Source organism: Pelobates fuscus, chromosome 6 (genome assembly GCF_036172605.1).
Source record: "Pelobates fuscus isolate aPelFus1 chromosome 6, aPelFus1.pri, whole genome shotgun sequence".
Lineage (NCBI taxonomy): Eukaryota > Metazoa > Chordata > Amphibia > Anura > Pelobatidae > Pelobates > Pelobates fuscus.
Genome location: NC_086322.1, coordinates 258,238,443 through 258,253,978, shown reverse-complemented (window position 1 = coordinate 258,253,978; position 15,536 = coordinate 258,238,443). Strand labels below are relative to the sequence as shown.

The following is a 15,536-nucleotide window of genomic DNA, read 5'->3' as shown; positions in this document are numbered from 1 at the left end:
GAGAGTATGTCTAAACAACCCCAATCAAGTACTGGGTTGTGTTTCACTAACCAGGGAAAACCCAGAACAATGGAAGCAGTAGGGGAGTCAATTATTTGGAAGGTTAACCTTTCCTTGTGTAAAGCACCCACAGACATCTCTATATCTTGGGTTTCATGGGTCACCAGAGGTCTCTCAAGTGGTCTACCATCTATGGCCTCAACGGCCAAGGGTGTGGCCTTTTGGATCAAAGTCAAGGCTGCGGTTCTGGCAAAGGTCTCATCCATAAGGATGTCAGCCGCACCTGAATCGATCAAGGCTTTAGTTGTTATGGTGGTTTTATTGACCAAAAGAGAGACCGTAATAAATGGTCTGGAGATGGACACATGAGGGGACAAAGTCATAACACCCGCGGCCGACCCCTCTCTAGGCCTTAGGTGCTGGAGTTTCCCTGTAATTTAGGGCATGTATTACAGTGGTGACCCCTCTTTCCACAATAGAGACATAACCCCTCCCTTCTACGATACGTTCTTTCAGCCTCAGTTAACCCCGTAGCACCCAATTGCATGGGTTCGGGGGATGGTTGCCTAGGAGCGGGTAACGCTAGTAATGCAGTACTGGGTAGAGCAGGTAACACCCGTGTATCCAGCCGTCTTTGACTACGTCTCTCTCTAATGCGGTTATCAATAAGGATTACATAGTCTATAATATCATCTAGAAGGACAGGCAGTTCCCTGGATGCTATCTCATCCAGTATGTAAGCGGCCAAACCCTCCTGAAAGGCTGTTACGAGGGCGTCGTTATTCCAAACCACTTCAGCTGCTAGAGTGCGGAATTCGATAGTATAATCCGCTACAGATCTGTTACCCTGTCGAACCCTAAGCAGAGCTTTGCCAGCAGAGGCAACCCTACCGGGTTGATCAAACGTGCGTTTGAATGCTGACAAAAAATCCGCAAAGGACATAGGAGACATATTTTCCCACATGGGGTTTGCCCATGCTAAAGCTCTCCCAGACAGGTGGTTTATCAAAAAGGCAATTTTGGATCTGTCGGTGGGATAGGAACGTGGATTCATCACCAGATGGATGTCAATTTGATTGAGGAAACCACGACACAATGCTGGGTCACCACTATAGCGCTGTGGCGGTGTCATATGGACTTCATGAGCAGGAACGGGTACTGGAGTGGCAATGGGTTCGGGCACAGCAGCAACCGCCTCCTGGACGGCAGGCTGCAGGTGTGCAGTACGAGCCAGTATGGTCTGCAAAGCTTGAGCAAACTGATCCATACGGTGGTCCAAGCCATCCATTCTAGCCTCCTGATTAACTAGGAGCTGTGGTATGTCAGCAGGTTCCATTATGGCCCTGTTGTAATGTCACGATTCCGGGGAACCCAACACGCTAACACACACACAGACACACACACAGAAAGTGTGCTGTACCGGTCCTTAGAGTGGCCGGGCTAAGCACACAAAGAATAGTCAGGAGACAAGCCGAGTAAGGGGAACCAGAAAACAGAATAACGAGAAACAAGCCGAGGTCAAAGGGTAGGAGAAAGTCACAAAGTCAGTATAACAAGCCAGAGGGTACGTAACCAGAAAGCACACGTTCACAATCGATACTATAAAGCAAAGACCACAACAGTGCACAGATAGACAGGAAAGGTAAGTATTTAAATCCTAGCCTGAATCCTGATTGGCTAACCACCAATCAGTATTAACAAACACACGTGGGGGATATCTATACCCCCCACTGTGTTTGTTGCACTGTAGCTTTAACGCCGGGTCACGTGAGTGACCCCGGCGCTTAGATAATAGTGCCGGCTCCCAGCGTGCAGCGTTAGACATGCTGCCGCTGGGAGGAGGAGAGGAGGACGCGAGCGGCGTGTCAAGAGGAGAGGACGCCGCTCGCTTATCGGTAAGGGGAGAGGGGACCGCGGGCGGCGACGGACCGAGGGTGAGTGCTGCGAGAGGATTGCAGCCTCCCCTCACCGCTGCCCGCGGAGCCCTGACAGCCTGGGCTATGGCTACATAAGCCTAACAGTAGAATGGAGTAGGCCATACACCATAGTTAATGACACAGTTTTTGCCACAAGATAAATCATAAGAACCCAGGGGCTCCCAGGTGGCGATAAACAGAAGACCTGCTTCTTCTTCGCTGCATTCTTCTTCCCGCACGTTAAGGCACAACGTTCATAACTGTAACCCTGTAAATTGATTTATTTTTTTGGGAATATACCCTTTATAATTGCAGGAAAACACACAGGAAATAGGATAGAGCAAAGAAAAAGGAACAATCAGACATACATAGGCGAAACACTGTGGGCTGACACTCGCCTTTAGAGGTTAACCTGAAAACTCACATAGCTCATACAACTTGGATAGCAGGTGGGCCTGATGCACAGTTGCAACCATGCGATTTTCCTACATACTTCCCCATACCGACTATTAGTTATCTTTATAAGACATGCGCTACTAAGCCTGCTGTACTTATATTAGTATTAATTTAAATACTTAAAGTTAGCACTGATAGACTTACATATATAATATACTCGTTACTCTTGAGTTCATTAAGCACATCTTCATAAAAATGCCCACTTATTTTGTAATATCTGTCGGCAATGTCACAGTATGTCATATTACATTCGCACCCTTTATTATAAACGCCTGTATACAGATATGGCACCTGTAGTACACTTCATGGACGCGTTGGTTTCCAAACTTGTAATTATATTATTGCTATCACGACTGACTTTACTGCACTGTAATGCTGCAATATTATTGTACAACAGCTTATATAGAAACAAGCCCACTGTTTATGTATGCAAAATGATGTGAATAAAAGCCTATCTTGAATATAAAAAAAAAAAAAAAAAATTATTCCATAAAACCATAAACTTGATAGTGCTTTTAAAAGGTAATCCCAGGCTGCACATGAAACTCGTCTAATTTTATATGTTGGATGCAAAACTGCTGCTTCGGACAGGACCAGGAAGTAACAGATTTCTAAGCAAATCGTCCCCCCCACTGCTACTAACGAAAGCATTGTGTTTATCCTGTAAATCCATGTACAAGCATGAATGAAACTACTCTACAAGTTGGAACATATCTTCTTTTAGCTTACAGAATGCTTTGCCCTGCAATATCTTCTCATTAATGAAGTGATTTGTGGCCATGCATGCATGCATGCAGTTACAGTAATGAACAATAAAGAATTTGTAGTTACAACTCATAAACAATCCATGAAACATAATTACCTTCATGCTTTCAAGAAGAGCTTGAGCATCAGCTTCTGAGATGTCAGACTCCTGCAGAATGCAGACAATTACAGTGAGAAAACAAGGGGTAGATGCATGGGTAGAGGGGCATATTTTAGCACATCCGTCAAACAGAGATTGTTTTGATATATAATTGCAACAGGGGATTTCTGCTTGAGATGGAACAGAGAAGAGGGGCCAGGCCATATGTGCCAGGAGGACCCAGGTTTTAAAATATTTGAAAACAGGTTGACTACTTAATGTGGGATCCCAACACCTGGTACCATAACCACTATAGTGTGATATAGTGGCTAGATTAATCGTTTAAACACGTGTGCTTAATTTGCTTATTTTACGTCATTACAGTCCAGCTTGTAATCATGTGTAATGGTAGAGTTACTAATAACAGACTGGTATTAACAATCTGCTTGTTTTTTTCTAAGTTTTTTTTATTAGGCATATCGGCGATACAGAGGTAAATGACAATTGCAGACATTTTATCTGTTGATACAGTATAGACTAGCAGTACAATTAAGACATCGCAGAAAGGTCAATGTGCGACATAAATGTAAACGGGGCAAATTTACAAAGAGATGAAACGTAAAAAGGGTAGTGTAACTTATGTAGCTTAATTAAACATTACATGAGATTGGTTTTGCCGACATGACTAGTGTGAAATGCATTTTCTCTGTAGATAAATGAAATGTCTCCATTAACCATAGAGATGTACCGTGTGGTCAAGGATGTTGTATATACGGTTTCATAGTTCCCCAAGGTCCTAATTAGGCAGTATAGCTTTTATGATAATGTGTGGGCTTCCCAAGGTTGCCAAATTTCCCTGAACCTGGAATATTTATTAAGTGAGTATGCGGTTAATTCCTCCATCTTTCTAATCTCTTGCCTTTCCATTCCGTTGTGGAGGGTACATGGGGCGATCTCTGGTGTAATGGGATGAGTGACTTAGCAGCTAGCAATAGCATTGGTAGACGGGATTTCCACAGCTGGGTCAGAGGGTTATCGGTGTGTAGGAGGAGAATCTCTGCTGGTTCTGCTGAGATTTGGCAGCCACTAATAGAGCAAATGAGGGGAAGCAAGTTATCCTCAAACCTTTTGATCGGAGGACAGTACAACCCTATGTGCGAGATTGTGCCCTTGTCGGCTCCACATCTCCAGCAAGAACCTGTGTTGGAGGCTTTCCATCTGTGTAGTCTATCTGGGGTGGGATACCACCTCGTAGGTAGTTTCAAGCCTACCTCTAGGAACCTTGAGCTTGTGGCTAGTGAGTATGTAATCTGAAAGATTTTTTGCCACTGATGTAAGTCCTGTTCCCATGATTGTGTGTACGATGGGAGCGTCAGCAACTTGGGAGTGTTAAGCAGTTTATAGGTTTCCAAGAGCAGTCTCTTGGAACATGTGTGGGAGGTGCAGATCTGTTCGAGAGTGGTGAGGGGCCCAAGTCTGTCCTCTAGGCCTGGAAGTGATTGCAAGTAATGCGTGAGACGATGATAATTAAATTTATCTGCAAAATTGTGGTGTTTGTTTGGTATGATGGGAGTGAGTCGGTGGTATATAGGTCTAGTGCTCGTATGTTGTTTTTCTGGTTTGGAGCCAGCGAGATAGTGGGGTTGAAGGTTAGTGATAGAAGTGGGGAGGTAGAAGGGGATAGATCTGTCTCTGATTTGTGTTTATGCCAAATGGACATGGTTGGTTGTATGGTTGGGTGATGAGACGGGCATAGGTTGTGTGTGTTGTCCGTGTGCCATGAGAGTGTCTCATGTGAATGTCCAGTCCTGCACTCTCGCCAGTGCATTAGCTATATAGTAGTTTCGGGCACTGGAATATCTCAGTCCCCCTCCTATTCGGGGTGCGTAACATGGGTGGGGCCTCCCACCCATCCACATTCACCTCGAGCAAGCTGCCTCCAAGGTGCAGAAAAAAGAATTTGGTACATGTATCAGGAGGGCTGTTAGTAAATAAAGGACCCTTGGGAGAATATTCATTTTGAGGAGGTTTAGACATCCTGTCTATGACATGGTTGGTTTGTTCCATTGCTCCAGGTCAGATTTTACATCCCGGAGCAGGGAGAGAAATTTGCAGAGAATAGGTTGGACGTAAGAGTGGTAATTTTAATGCCTAGGTACGTTAGTGCAGTCATGTTTTCTCTAAAGCCCTGATCAGTAATTCTTAGCGCCAGGTATTCTGATTTGTCGTAATTATTGAAAATAAGGAGAGGGAACGGTATTGTTACATTTCTTTGACGACGGCTGGTAAGGATTGCAAGGGGTTAGTAAGCGAGAAAAGTAGTTTGTTAGCATAGGCTGTGATCTTGTAGTAAAATGGGCCCATGCGGAATCCGCTTGTAACGGATCGACGGGCACCCCGACTGGGTACCTCCGTTGAAGGATGCTCCTGGCGCTTCCTGAGGATTCCAAGCACTGCAGCAGACACCACAACCACCGAACCGGAGAAGCATACGAATGCTCTTAAGCATATGAATGCTGTAAACAGCTGAACAGGAAAAGGATACAATCAGCTTACACTCCTGGCAATCAGCATACAATCCAATCCCCCCAATAATGAGACAACACTTCGTTTTGAGGTCAAGCAGAACTGACTGTACTGGCACATACCGCCTCTTTTATTCACAATCCACAAACATAGTACTGCCCACAGGGTTTTGAAACACAACCAATCAATCCGTACAATACACACAGACACTCCCACACAAAATCCTCCCCTCTGCCTGTGATATGATTACTGAACACAATGGGTAATATAATTATCACAGGCAGAGAAATAGAGTTTTAGAAAACATATCACAGGGACCCCAAAAGATGCAATAACCCCATAAAGTATATCCTCGGAACTGGGGGATCTGGGTGAACCACATATCCAAAATTCACCCAGATCCGTTCAGTAGTTTGGAAGATACAGTTTAATGCAGATTCCGCAGAACATATACAGGCTATATGAAAAATAATTACTGTATAACGTGTCCCCTGTTGTATAGTTTAAAACTTCTGCACGATGTCTTTGTGCACCAAATACCGGCGAAATGGCACCGTGTAGAAAAGTCCAAACAGTGTCTGTGAGTTAAAATGGCCGCCATCCATTGTTCTCACCATGTGCTTCATCCATTGTTCTCACAATGTGCCTCTGATACATGAAATGGTGGCCACCCAGTAACTCCACAGTATGTCCCCAGATGGTTCTTAAAGGGCCAGCAGCAGCATAATAAAATACAATATGCCCAAATACTGTATTTAAAGGGCCAAATCTCCCAGGGGCCATAGTCAGCAGGCAGGAGGCAGGCAAACAGGCTTCTCCAATGCCCAGTGGCGAGGTTTCGCCACACTGCTAATCTCTGTATTGTTTCTTACTGCGTTTAGGAAGGGTTCCAGCGTTAGCACAAATAGCAGGGGGGAAAGAGCACCCCTGCCTCGTGCCATTGTTGAGAGCAGGCCATTCAGGCGGATGCGCGTCAAGGGGCAGGAGTACAGTGCCCCGACACAACTTCTCCAGCCAGGGCCTAACCCAAATCCCCTTAACACTCCCTCCGGGAAGGACATGTTCACCAAAACAAACGCCTTTTCGGGATTGGTTGAGAGGAAGATTGCTGGTATGTTTAAGTTATTGGCTTGAAAGAGAAGATTGACGGCTCTGGTCATGTTTTCTTTTGCCTCTATTAAGAACGAAGATTGGGGGTGGACCAGTCCCCCCAGGAGAGGTCTCAGTCTCTGTGCCAGTATTGAGGCGAACAATTTCAAAGCGCTGTTGAGTAAGGAAATTAGGCGGTAACTCCCGCATGACTCCAGGTCCTTGCCCGGCTTTGCTATCAGGGTTATATAGACTTCTAATGTCTGTGTGGATGTCGTGCCACTATGGATAAGGTTGTTAAATGCTTTGAAAAAGTGTGGTGATAGTATACCGTGGAATTGTTTATAATATTGGGCTGTAAAGCCATCAAGGCCAGGGTTTTTATTTAAGGGGGTGTGTTTGATTGCTAATTTGGCTGAGGTTATGGGCACCTCGAGGCCGGCCACCTCCTCTTGCGACAGGGATCGTTGCAGATGGATGCTATATATTAAGCCAATGGGCTGCCGGGAGTCCATGTCTTGTCGTTATTGGATGGTAAGTTATACAACCAGGAGTAGAATTTCTGGAATTCTTTGGAGGAGCAGTGGGCTAGCTGTCCAGAGTCTGTGCATGTTTTGGAAATTAAAGTCTGTTGCTGTCATTGTTTAAGTGCTTTAACAAGTTATTTGCCGCACATTGCCTTGTTGGTAGCACATATGTTTGGTCAATAGAGTAGAGCGTTTAGTCTGAGTGTCCAGGAGGTGATTAAGTTTGGGTCTCGTGTTCATCAATTCAATCAGTGTGTCTGGGGACAGGTGTTGTTGTTCCAAGGTTTGTATTTGTTGGAGTAGCAGGGTCATATGTCTAGTTTTTTGCTTTTTAGCTGCCAAACCCATAGTATAATGGGGAAGACATCTGGTGTGTCGTTCTCTGCAAAGTATGCGGTGAGAGCATTCAGTAATTTTGTTTGTGAATCTGGCGTTATAGACAGGGATTCGTTTAGTTTCCGAAACTTATGCTGGGGCCTGGTAGGAGTAAGTGGGATTGTGATCATGGCATGGTCTGACCATGGTATAGGGGAGATAGTTTTCCATAGTATGTGTAGATGTCGCTGCGAAAGGAGGAGAAGTTTGTTGATAGAGTAAGATTGTTTGGCATGGGAGTAGAACGTGTAGTCCCTGGTGTTGGGGTTTTGTATCCACCAGCAGTCGATAAGCTGATTTGTGTCCTGATTTTGCCTCTGGAGTCCGAGTTGGGGCTAACTCTTGTGTTATCCAATCTGGGGTCTAGTGTAATGTTGAAGTCTTCTCCCACCACTACAATACCTTCTGCAAAAGTGAATAGTTTGAGCAATATCTTGGAGAGTGGTGCATGTTGCTTAAAGTTTGGCAGATATATGTTCGCAAAAGTGTATAGGAGACCTGCCAGAGTTCCTTGAACAAACGTGAACATCCTTTAGGATCAAGTGTCAGTGTTGTGTGTTGGAAGGTCACTGTGTTAGAAAAGGGAATCACCATCCCCCTTGCTTTATCATGTACAACCAGGGCATTGGGGCCTTTAAAATGTGTTTCTTAGATAAATACCACAGCCGTTTTGGTTGTGTAGAAGTCCCTCAGGGCACGTGATCTCTTCCGGTATATTTAGCCCCTTGCATTTATGGAAACTATTTTGATTTGACACATCTATGGTATGTGGGGGAGGTGTGCAGGAGTGTCAGCGGGCCTTACGTGTGACCTGAGTAAATAAGAAAGAGGAAACCAAAAGGGCCCGAGGAGGCCAACATAAACTATGTACAGGAAAGTTTTGAGAAAGCATGTATGACAACTGTTCGGGGATAAGAGCAAGATGTCGAGCGTGGTCGCCTTGAAGAGGCCTTACTAGTCTTGAGGCCGTTTTCCACAGTGTTGTTAAGCAACGAAGCAAAGGTTTGCCTTTCTATCATTACATACAAATATAGTGAGAGTGCTTCAATCAACATAGACTGATCGGCCCAGATACCAGCCAAGGTGAGCCAGGGGTCCCCCAAAGCCTCGAGTGGCCCCCGGACCAGATAGGCAGTCCAGGGCCCATGGCCCTCCCCGATCGCCTCAGGTGTCAAATAGCTGTGCAAAATTCTCTCGGACCCCCATGGTGACTAACGGATAGTTTCGTTGAACTTCAGGTAGACAGACCATCATGTGGCAGTCTGTAGACAGGCAAAGGGGGCTACAGTGGCTGGGGCGTGGATTGCAGGTGACTGAGGGCTCCGGCACAAGGCACTTCCTAAAATAGTTATTTTAGTAAGGGAGCATCAAATAAAAATAAAATAAAAAGGGGGGCAGTGTTAGAAGCAGGTGAGGTTAGGAAAGTCTCTGCATTTTACAAAGATGATCACAAGGGAAGTGGAGTTGCTGGGCCTGCGAGAGTTCCATTGTGTAAAGGTCCATACACTATTGAGAGGATCAGTGTAGTCCTCCAGGGAGGGGGAGTCAGGTCAGGCGTGAGTATTAGTTCGGGTACGACGTCGGAGGGCCTTACTGTTCAGCCTATGTTTGCTTGAGGTGGTATTCCATCTGTGCCTCTGTGGGTGTGGTTGCTTAGATAGTGGCTGTATGTTCCCATGTCATGGAGGTATCTCTGGTACTTGTATATTGAGAATTTTGACAACTTCTGGGATATCGTCCGGGCATGTGATGGTGGAAGTCAGCCTGTTGTGTTGGAATTTGAGGCTGAGAGGGAAGCCTCACCTGCATCGTAACCCTTTTGTGGTCAGGGATTCAGTGAGCAGCCTCAGTGTTCTGGGGGCCTGCAGAGTAGACTAGGTAAGGTCCTGGTATATGGTGACAGTATGGTTGTTGTAGAGGATGGGACCGGATGCACACACTTTCTTCATCAGGTCCTCCTCAAAGATGAAATAGTGCAGCCTGCATATAATGTCTCTAGGGGCTTCTGCAGCTGCAGACAAATGCCTGAGAGCCCTGTATGCATGGTCAAGGGCAATTGCTGTGTCCTCTGGCCTCCCAAGTATTCTGATAAAGATTCCCATTATAATGTGTAAGGTATTTTCAGGTCCGGGTGATTCTGGGACCCCTTGATGCTCAGATTGTTCCTGTGGCCTCTGTTGTCGAGGTCTTTGACATATCTGTGGAGGTGTGCTACCTGTTCCTGTAGTTGTACCACCTGTTGTTGGTGTTGGATCAGCTCAAAGATGGCGACTTCTCTTTCCTCCTCCAGGTCTGTTACTCTCACCCGGATCTTCTCTACCTCACCCGTAATCGAGGTGATTTCATTGTGAAGCGTGGTTTCCATATCGGGGAACATCTCGGTGATTTCCGCTTTAGTCGGGAGTTGTTGGAAAAGGAGACGTATGTCTCAAGGCGAGTCTGTGTCTCAGGAATCCCCAGAGTTCGTGGAGAGGGAGTCCTCCTCCCCCTTGCTGCACGCGGTCAGCGCCATTTTGGTTTTCAGGGACACTTGCGGCTGATCCGATAAGTAGCGCTTCATGGAAGCTTTCCTGGCAGAGTATGCACAGCCGAGGTGTGTTAAGGGGTTTCTGCACCCTTTTTGCGGTCATAGCTCGCTGTTGCTCTGGCTGTGGAGCGGGTTTATTGCCTCGATGCTTGGGAGCTCCTGAATCAAGCGGCCATCTTGGTGCTCAGGTAGACATGCCCCCAATCTGCTTTTTTTTTTATTTATATTGTTTACACACTCTAGTAAATTTGTAGTGAAAGGAACACAATGCTGGCTCACTATATATTTAAACATAAGGCTAGAGAAGTTAAAGGTCATGCTTTTTATTTCTTAAACAGGTTCTCACCTCTTCTGCCTCCTTTGCCAGCTGACTGAAGTAATTCTCATCCAGTGGTGACCTAGTACATGAAAGATTATAATATAAGATATGGACAAGAATGGCACTGGTCTATATGATAATATTAGATTATGACACATTCTATTTAGATCAGGGTTGGTCAACTGATAGATCCCCAGATGTTAAAGAACTATAATTGCCATGGTGCCCTGCCAGATTTTAGAATGGCATAGCATCATAAAAGTTGCAGTTCTACAACATCTTGGGATCTGCGGTTTGCCCACCCCTAAATTAGATACTTTGACTACCTGTAAATTCCATGAACTCATAAGAATGTTCGTCTGTTTTTTTCCCATGCATGAAAAGACGCCATTGGCTCAGTCAGTACTATCATGAATGCACAGCTGTACGCACTTAGAATGTATACTCCCAAGAAACCCCTACAAACAGAGGTTTATGTGTGATATACTGTATAGGTAGAACTTTATAGGTTTTTTTTCTGATGCATCATGGACACAAGGAGAGTTGTGTTAGAGCATCATTTTTGAGTGATGTTCTAACAGATGTTTTCTTGTATTTTAGGTGCCTGGAGTGTTTCTTTTAGCAAACAAAAAAGCAAATGGCTGCGCCACTTTTAAGGGCTTAAAACTGCACCATTGAAGAAAACGTTAAAAATAACCTATAACTTGTATTATTTTTCATGTTTTGCTCAGGTTTTTTTAAGACGTAACAGTCCAGTTCAGTTCAGTTAAGGCCCAGGCAGGGCAAGGGGAAGGCAGGCAATGTTTGGCCTAAGTGGGCAAATAGAGAACATTGTTCTTTTCCCTCACAAAACACATAGATCTCAGAATGGATGGTCCATTTACACAGAGTCACGTGGTGTATGCAATGTATGGGATTGATAGATGAAGTCTGCAGGAGTTGCATCATATATCTATGCAATCTCCTTCAGTAAGACTTGTACAGCATGACAGAGCATTCACAAAACCCTGTCAGAGATGCAGTGCGGGGACTCGAGGGATTCCCCACGACAGAGCTGGTCTTTGTTCAGGGAACATTCCCTGAACATAGAGTAGAGGGATTCCCGGCTTTGGAGAACCTCGCTAGACAGACACAGGAGGAAAGATCAGAAGTAAAATTCAAATCACCCTGACGAAGGTGCATGCAGTTCTGCACCGAAACGAATTCCAGGCGTTCTTGCTTTTTGTTTTATCACTAGGCACTTTATTTTTCACTAATGGTTAGCATGTTGCTTTGATGGTTCACTTACTTTGATTTTTACTTTTGATCTTTCCTCCTACGTCTGTCTAGCAAGCTTAACAGGGAGTGAGGCTTTGATAGTTTAACTTTTTGCCAGTCTTTTACTGGTAATAGCATTTTTCATCTTTCTCTAATCGGCTATATTGTATATACCTATTTGGCCACCCAACAGGCTTTATTTGACTCATTTAGACAGCCCTTCATGTCTCATACAGGCTGACTTTACCTTGACTCTTAGGCCCATTTGGTGCTATGTATACTGATTGACTATATAGCTTCTCTTTCCTTGAAGCAATAAATTGTTTGTATGTAGAGCCATATTTAATAAAGCTTCTTTTTTTTGTGATACCAGCCTTGTGAGACTTTGTACAATACTTATTTTGAGATAGGAGGTTTACCGTACACGGTGTTTATTTTAGAGTATTGTATTTATTCTTTCTTTAACACTGTACTGCAGAATCTCATAGGACATTTACTTCGCTACAGGTTAATTACTTTATATTTAGCAATATTACTATCTATAACTCCAGGAAGCATTGTATGATCCCTTGTGGTGAACCTGCATGCTCTGTTTTGTCTTTCTTGATTATCTAGGGTTATGCCCTGAGAGACCCCTGGAGTCTCTCTTTGGCGCCTAGAAGCATTGGGAAACACTCGGACACATTTCACTTAGAATTGTGTCTATAGTTGTTTCCCTTTGGTATCCTATCTCTATACTTCTTAGCTAAAAGATAAGGCCAGGGACTAAGTAAAGTATTTAGAAAATTGGGCAGACTAGATGGGCTGAATGGTTCTTATCTGCTGTCACATTCTATGTTTCTAATACATTTCAATGTTAGCAACAACAACAAAAAGTCCATTATTGAATAAAAGATAGACTTACTTTTTACTAGGATTGGACAACATATTGGATCGTGGTCGGATGACAGGGACAGACTTATGCAAAGAGATTTTTTGTGGTTTTGGGGAGGAGAAGTCTAAAAAAACCAAAAAAATAAAATCACCGGTTTTATCAATAAACTGTCAGGGTTATTAATTCAAAGTGAGTTTCAAATTTAAGTTTATAGTAGCTGAACTGAGAGCATAACAGACTTGACCCTGAATTTTCACTTTTGCACATGAGCATATAAGCTTGTAGATAATATAATAATTATCGCTTTGGCCATTTGTAATGGATATTATCAACTTACCATCATCCCCAAGGAGGTCCCCAAGCACATCATCAATGGAATCTGTAATGTGGGACAAGTCAGTATAATATCTTGGAGAGGAACAAGCACATGCAATAATGCAACAAAAAAAATGTGTTTAACCCCTTAAGGACACATGACGTGTGGCATGTCATGATTCCCTTTTATTCCAGAAGTTTGGTCCTTTAGGGGTTAAAAGGGAAAAGAAAACAAAAAAAGAAAAGGGAAAAAAACATTGAAAAACACAATACGCAATAAACAGATACCGGTATTTACAAAGAGAGAAAAAGAAAGAAAAAAGGAGGGAAAGAGAGAGGAACATGCTGGATGCTAAATGTGTCCATATTTGAAGAAACAATAAGAAAACCACATTCCATTCAATCCAAGGTGCTTAGCTGGACCTGAGGTGGGCAAAGCCTTCGTCAAATAGTAGAAAAAACAGGATGATCCAGACACTTAAGGTTTATGTATCAAACAGATATACTGGAGAAACACAGAAACGTTTCCACCTCCACCAAGGTCTTTATCAAGTTACCACCCCCAAGCATAAATCCCTAATACCTATATAAGGCATGCATCTTTCTAAAGGCGATCAAACCAGCATGTACACACAAAGTGATATTTAAACATATTCTAACACACGATGAACACTAACCACAATACGAACGTATTAGCCCCAAAGTTGCCTCCAGCGCCGGTCTCAGTTCGTCCCCAGGTGGCACCCGGTTTCTGAATTTTCAGATTCAGGAAGCACGGAGCGGTGCCAAATAGGGGCGCCGCTGATTGGCTGAAAGCGGTGAGCTGATGCTCTAAGCCAGTCAGTCACTCTCCATTCATAAAACTGGCGTGGAAAAGGTACAATTCTTTTCAAGCCAGTTTAGTGAATGGGGAGTCGCTGATTGGCTGAGAGCACTCAGCCAATCAGCAACGCCCTTTCCCAGCAGCACTCCAGGCTTCCCGAATCTGAAAATTCAGAAGCCGGGTGCCACCTGGGGAGGAACTGAGACCGGCGCTGGAGGCAACTTTGGGGTTAAAACCTTCGAGAATGGTTTAACCTCTTAAGGTAAGACTGCCTTTGTGGACCTCCTGGCACCATAACAACTTCATTTAGATGAAGTTGTTTTTGTGCCTGGGGTGTCCCTTTAAGATAGTGTAATAGTATTCAAATTGAGCTTGCAGTACAGGGAACAGTCAAAGAAAGTGTGGTAGTACAATCTTGACACTCTGTAATAACTTGAAAAAATAAAAACAAAACAAGTTATGTTAACAACTGGTAGTGTAACTGGAATCAATCAGACAGTCCTGACTGTTAGAAGAACTTACAACTGATAGTCACCACCTACTAGACTTGTTTCCTGTGACGTGTATTTGGACTTTCATTGCCACTCAAGTGGCATGTGCGTCTAAAAGTGCAATATATTTTATTCTACTGATTTTATCTATTTTATTGCATTATGCGTGTTTAGTTTTTTTTTTTAAAGCTATTAAAGCATTTCAAGATTGTACTACCACACTTTGCATGACTATTCCCTGTACTGCAAGGTCAATTTGAAAGCCATCACACCATCTTAAGTGTAAGCCAGTTTACTCTTGCTGTGTGTGTTCACCTGTACAATATAATAGTTTTACTGGTATATTCACTTGATATGGTTTCTCATTTATACCCATTATCCACACTATTTCGTTTTTATTACATTTGTTTGTACAGTGATATTTAGCATTAAGCGGTGTGTGGAGATATTGGAGGTTACCACTAAATTTCTTTGGTTGTGTTTTCGTTATAATAAAATGAACCTGTGGAGCAAAAATTATTTTAAAGGGCCACTTTGGGCAATATTGAGATAAGGTTGTTATGGTGCCCGGAGTTGTAGCAATACTATTGCCAAGCCAAAGGGTACATCTGTCAACTGACCGTGAGAAAGGGAATTAAAATGCATAGCTGACGTGACAGGTGAAGAAAAGGACAGAAAGGAACTTTTTTCATAAATATGAGAGGGATAAAAACAATAAAAAAAGGAAATGCATATAAACCAAGCAGAAATTGGTTGAGCTTACACACCTTGTAATCCTTTCTTACGTCTAGCAGCCTAAACGAGAATACAAGAAAAAAAAAAAAAACATTAAGAAAAAACATTAAGAAAAACATTGAGTAATTTGTATTTTTGTATAATTTACTCATATTACAAACGTGGCAGCAAAAGTAGAACAACCCATAAGACTACTAACGAATTTAGCAAATAATTGATCATGCAAACTCTCCATCTCATGATTAACACTGAGATCTCAGAACACACAATTCACTTATTTTAGATTTATGAAAATGCAGCTTGCAAAGAAAAGCAGGGCAAAGTTGAAAGGTGGCAGCAATCACCACGGAAACCAGTGGAATAAGGAAAAGGATTCTCTTGGTTTCCATGGTGATTGCTCCAGCATTAGAACCTTGCCCCGTTTTTTAATTATAAAATTGTACCATTGCATCATCAATGCCC

At 43.4% G+C, this 15,536-nt stretch overlaps 1 protein-coding gene across 4 annotated transcripts in view; it reads right to left on the bottom strand.

Annotated features, from left to right (window-relative positions):
- Window positions 1–15,536, bottom strand: part of FBF1 (Fas binding factor 1) — a 54,815-nt gene that overhangs the window by 39,002 nt on the left and 277 nt on the right. For all 4 annotated transcript variants that reach the window (XM_063459032.1, XM_063459030.1, XM_063459031.1 and 1 more), the window contains exons 2-6: window positions 15,107–15,134; window positions 13,048–13,089; window positions 12,741–12,834; window positions 10,607–10,658; window positions 3,235–3,285 (exon numbers count right to left, since the gene is read on the bottom strand). In XM_063459032.1, coding sequence (XP_063315102.1) covers window positions 3,235–3,285; window positions 10,607–10,658; window positions 12,741–12,834; window positions 13,048–13,089; window positions 15,107–15,134 — 267 coding nt within the window. The remainder of the gene's footprint in view (window positions 1–3,234; window positions 3,286–10,606; window positions 10,659–12,740; window positions 12,835–13,047; window positions 13,090–15,106; window positions 15,135–15,536) is intronic.